Source organism: Cyprinodon variegatus, unplaced genomic scaffold (genome assembly GCF_000732505.1).
Source record: "Cyprinodon variegatus isolate N-32 unplaced genomic scaffold, C_variegatus-1.0 Scaffold1227, whole genome shotgun sequence".
Classification (NCBI taxonomy): Eukaryota; Metazoa; Chordata; class Actinopteri; order Cyprinodontiformes; family Cyprinodontidae; genus Cyprinodon; species Cyprinodon variegatus.
This window is the reverse complement of record NW_015151680.1, coordinates 158,474-162,593: the sequence shown is the minus strand read 5'-3', so window position 1 is coordinate 162,593 and position 4,120 is coordinate 158,474. Positions and strand designations below refer to the sequence as shown.

The following is a 4,120-nucleotide window of genomic DNA, read 5'->3' as shown; positions in this document are numbered from 1 at the left end:
TCTCATTAATTTCTCTCAAATTAATAGAAATAAAAAAATGTATTTGTTTTTTGTTGTAAAATTCACCCCATGATTATGAGCTAACCTGTTTCTTTGCGTTTATGTAATGCTAACAGTTTTGTCGTCATCACAGGACTTGGACTGGCCTTCAACCTGCAGCCAGCTTTGACGATGATTGGCAAATATTTCTTCAAGAAGCGTCCCATTGCTAACGGGTTAGCGATGGCAGGCAGCCCCGTCTTCCTCAGCTCCCTGGCGCCTCTCAACCAGTACCTCTTTAACCAGTTCGGATGGAGAGGCAGCTTCCTGATCCTGGGGGGGCTGCTGCTGAACTGCTGCGTGGCCGGCTCCCTCATGCGGCCGCTCGGACCTCCGCCGAGCAAAGCCCAGAAGGAAGAGGCGTTGGCCGCCGTCACCACTACGACGGAAAAGCGCAGCCTCTGGCAGATCGTCAACAAGTACCTGGACCTCACACTGTTTAAACATCGAGGCTTCCTTATTTACCTGTCAGGCAATGTCATCATGTTCCTGGGCTTCTTCGCGCCCATAGTCTTCCTCGCCGCCTACGCCAAAGACATGGGCGTGGATGAATACTCGGCTGCCTTCCTGCTCTCGATCCTGGCTTTTGTGGATATGTTTGCCAGGCCCTCCATGGGGCTCCTGGCCAACTCTCGCTGGGTCCGTCCTAAGATCCAGTACTTCTTCAGCTTCGCCGTCCTCTACAACGGCGTGTGTCATATCCTTTGTCCATTAGTGGAAAGCTACACTGGGTTGGTAGTCTATGCCATATTCTTTGGCTTCGCTTTTGGAATGGTGAGCTCCGTACTCTTCGAGACGTTGATGGATCTCGTTGGAGCTCAAAGGTTCTCCAGTGCTGTTGGACTCACCACCATTGTAGAGTGCTGCCCCGTCCTCATTGGTCCACCATTAGCAGGTAGACTTCCTGCCTCAGATCACTTTATTTTCTCTTCTATTTTGCGTGATGCTTATTTACTTCCCTGCCTTCTGCTCTCTCTTGCAGGGAAACTGGTCGACATCACTGGGAACTATAAGTCCATGTATTTCTGCTGCGGCGGAGTCGTCATCCTTGCCAGTATTTGGCTTTTCATCGGGAACTTCATCAACTACAGGCTCATAGATCGTGAGAAGAAGAAGGCGGCGATGTACAAGCAGGCAGAGACCGAAGATCCCGACCGAGTTCCGGACGAGAAGGAGGCCGACGGCGTCGCTCAGGCCTCCCAGGACCTGGCTGACGAAACCGAAAAAGGGGAGGGGGCAATGCAGAGAGAGACCAATATTTAAAACGTCCCCGCACTGCCAACAACTCACATTTCACCCTAAAGTCGCATCAAACTGGGCTCCGAGCGTCTCACTGTTCCAGGCACTTTGAAAATAACTGCGAAATGCAAATGTGAGGTATAGCATCTGTTTGTAAAGGTACATTAGCTGTGACTACAACTGATTACAAGAACGGTACACATAAAAACGCTCCACCAGGGGGCGCTGCTGCTGCTTTAATTCACCTAAACAATCATATCTAAGTTTGCACTTGAACAACATCAGTTTGATTTAAATTAATAGAAAAAAAAAGACACAGTTCGCAGCCGATTGTTCAGAATTTTACTTACGTATGTTAATCCATCATGTAGGTTTTACCTACTTTCTAATAAGGAGAAATAGGTGCTGTTTTAAAACCCTTCAGCAGTTTTAACCCTAATAAGTGAAACATTAAGTGAAACAGGATTATGAATTTTGTTTGTTTAGAAAATAATTGATTATATTGAAATAGAGTCAGGGATGTTTTCTTTATTCATAATATTTCTCTTTTCTTTAATTATTATGGAGTAAGTTTTGTTCCATTATTGTTACGAGCAAAGAACACGTTTTGAAAATGGGCATTTGAAAAAAGCCTGTTTTATAAATTAGAATAAAAAACAATAACAATCTGGGAATGGAGGTTTGAAAAAAGATTTTGAAACGAAAACTTGCTGTTTTTCTGAGATTTAGTTAAAATTTGTTCTTGTAATTTTACTTTACATGTCCTTTGGTAACAACAATAATGGAACAAAATTAACTTGCTAAACTAGATTAGAGCTCAGACTAACATCACACACCTTCAGGCCAATGAATGTCTAAAAAACACAATAAGGAACTAATTCACTGGAGTTTCTTGCATCACTTCTATCAATTAGGAGCATGTAAACGTCACACAGGATCAATTTTCAAATTTTCGTAAAAAAAAACAAAACGACAATAAAACTTAATAGCATCTGCTGGTATCCTTTGATTATTAGTGTTGAGCAAAAGCAGCCAACAGTATCATGACCACGTCATAAAAAAGATGACAGATGGTAAAACAAACTAGCGCACAACAATTAGCAATGGCCTTTAGCCGAGCAGCAACTGCTGCTGTAGAGAAGCCTGTATGGTTGCCAGGGCAACGGCATAGGGTTGGATAAATGCGACATGACTGTCCAGATTAGAATTGGGTACGTATCTGATTTAGCACAACATATTAAAGTGGCTCTAATTGGATTTCATTTTTAGGTGAAATGATGATCAGTCGTACGTGTTCGAAAAAGTTTGGATTTGATTCACATTTACGAATTGCCCTTGCAAGTAAGAGATTTAGGTGGCGGTAGAATACTTAAAACAGGTTTTTCGCCAAACAGAAAGAAAAGAAAAACATGCAAGTGGAATAATTTTTCTACACAAAAATGCTAAAGTCCTTTAACAACAGACTCTGGACAATAAAAACAACGAAAACGTGGAGTTAAACATCCCGATGCTGTAATCTGTAGGCCCGTGCTAATGCACTGAAGTGTGTAATGTGGTGCATTAGCATATGTCTTGCTTATATCCGTACGCCATAACTGATGTATGCTAAAGCACTGAGCCTGTGGTCCAATGTTATCCACAGACAAACAGGTTAAAAACAGTGTTAGATCAACAAAAATTAGCCTAAATCTGAAAAGAAGAACACAGGAAAAGTGGTCAGGGCTCGGGAAAACGCGTCTGTAGCATAGATGTAGCTCGAAGCTACTGTTAGCACTAGTTTTTCCGGTCAACATTCATCCTGTAACCTCCGCCAAATATTTATTTATATTTGTCTACATTTGTACGATTTTCTTCTGCGACATTTCAAAACCGCACATTGCATCCTGGCAGTAAGTCTTGAACCATTTTCCCCTTGAAAATATCGGGTTAACGCGTGTTTTGACCTGGTAACTATCGGGATTTAGCTCCCTTCCAACTGGCTAAAAGCTGGTCTAATCCCTTACGGCCAGCTGTGAGTCCTTTGCACCACCCCCCCACCCTATAAGAGTCTGTTGACACCATTACGCTAGGTTAGCATTGATGATGTCACCAGTGTGACAGATATCAGGAAAGTAAACAATGGAGAGCATCATAAAAAGGCAGCCAGGGCGTAGTCAGGGTGCTTTATTGTTTCTCTCTATTATCTGTCTGTCTCTTTCTCATCAGAGCTGCTCCATGTTTATCCAATGGAAACAGAGTTTGTTCTGCTTGTTAGATCAGAAGCGACTGGCGCATTTGTTGACGTTCGTAGGTTGCGTTCAATGGTATCACGTAAATTAGTGGGTCGACCTGGCTTTGGTTTTCCCACAGCACGCCAATCAGAGCTGTGGAGGTTTTAACGTGGGTCGCTGCTAAGTTGTTTGATGCCGGTCAGTGAGCTGTTCCCACTGCCACTAAAAGTCCACTATTACTGGGTTTAAATGGTTTTTAAGCTACTGGGAAAGAGGGATAAAGGTCTCCTTAAGCTTTTTTAGGCATCGGGGTTAAAAATAAAATGCTAAGTGTAGATTATTTGAGTAAAGGATTATTTTTGCGATTAAAAAGTGACAAAACAAAGACTTAAGAACAACATTTTCAGAATACTAACAGTTTTTTTCTTTTAGACACTAAAGCAGCCATTTTTTCCTTCTCTACAGCATCAACTTTAAATGAGCCAAAAAACCATTAAGAAAAGAGAAATGCGAACAAAGGTGTTATGGGAGATAAAAATTACCACTTTCCTTGTTTGTGTTCTGATGTAATAATTGTCGACAGTATCGCCACCTAGTGGTCTGACTTGGATATTTCAGAATTTTGTTGAAGG

General features: G+C 42.2%; 1 protein-coding gene across 4 annotated transcripts in view; it reads left to right on the top strand.

Annotated features, from left to right (window-relative positions):
- LOC107102269 (monocarboxylate transporter 2-like) overlaps positions 1-1,620 on the top strand; it is a 36,650-nt gene extending 35,030 nt beyond the window's left edge. For 3 of the 4 annotated variants that reach the window (XM_015401502.1, XM_015401501.1, XM_015401503.1), the window contains exons 4-5: positions 134-934; positions 1,022-1,302. In XM_015401502.1, coding sequence (XP_015256988.1) covers positions 134-934; positions 1,022-1,302 — 1,082 coding nt within the window. Of the gene's footprint in view, positions 1-133; positions 935-1,021 lie in introns of all 4 variants that reach the window. The other variant, XM_015401504.1, reaches the window with a different exon arrangement.
- The last annotated feature ends 2,500 nt before the right edge of the window (positions 1,621-4,120 follow it).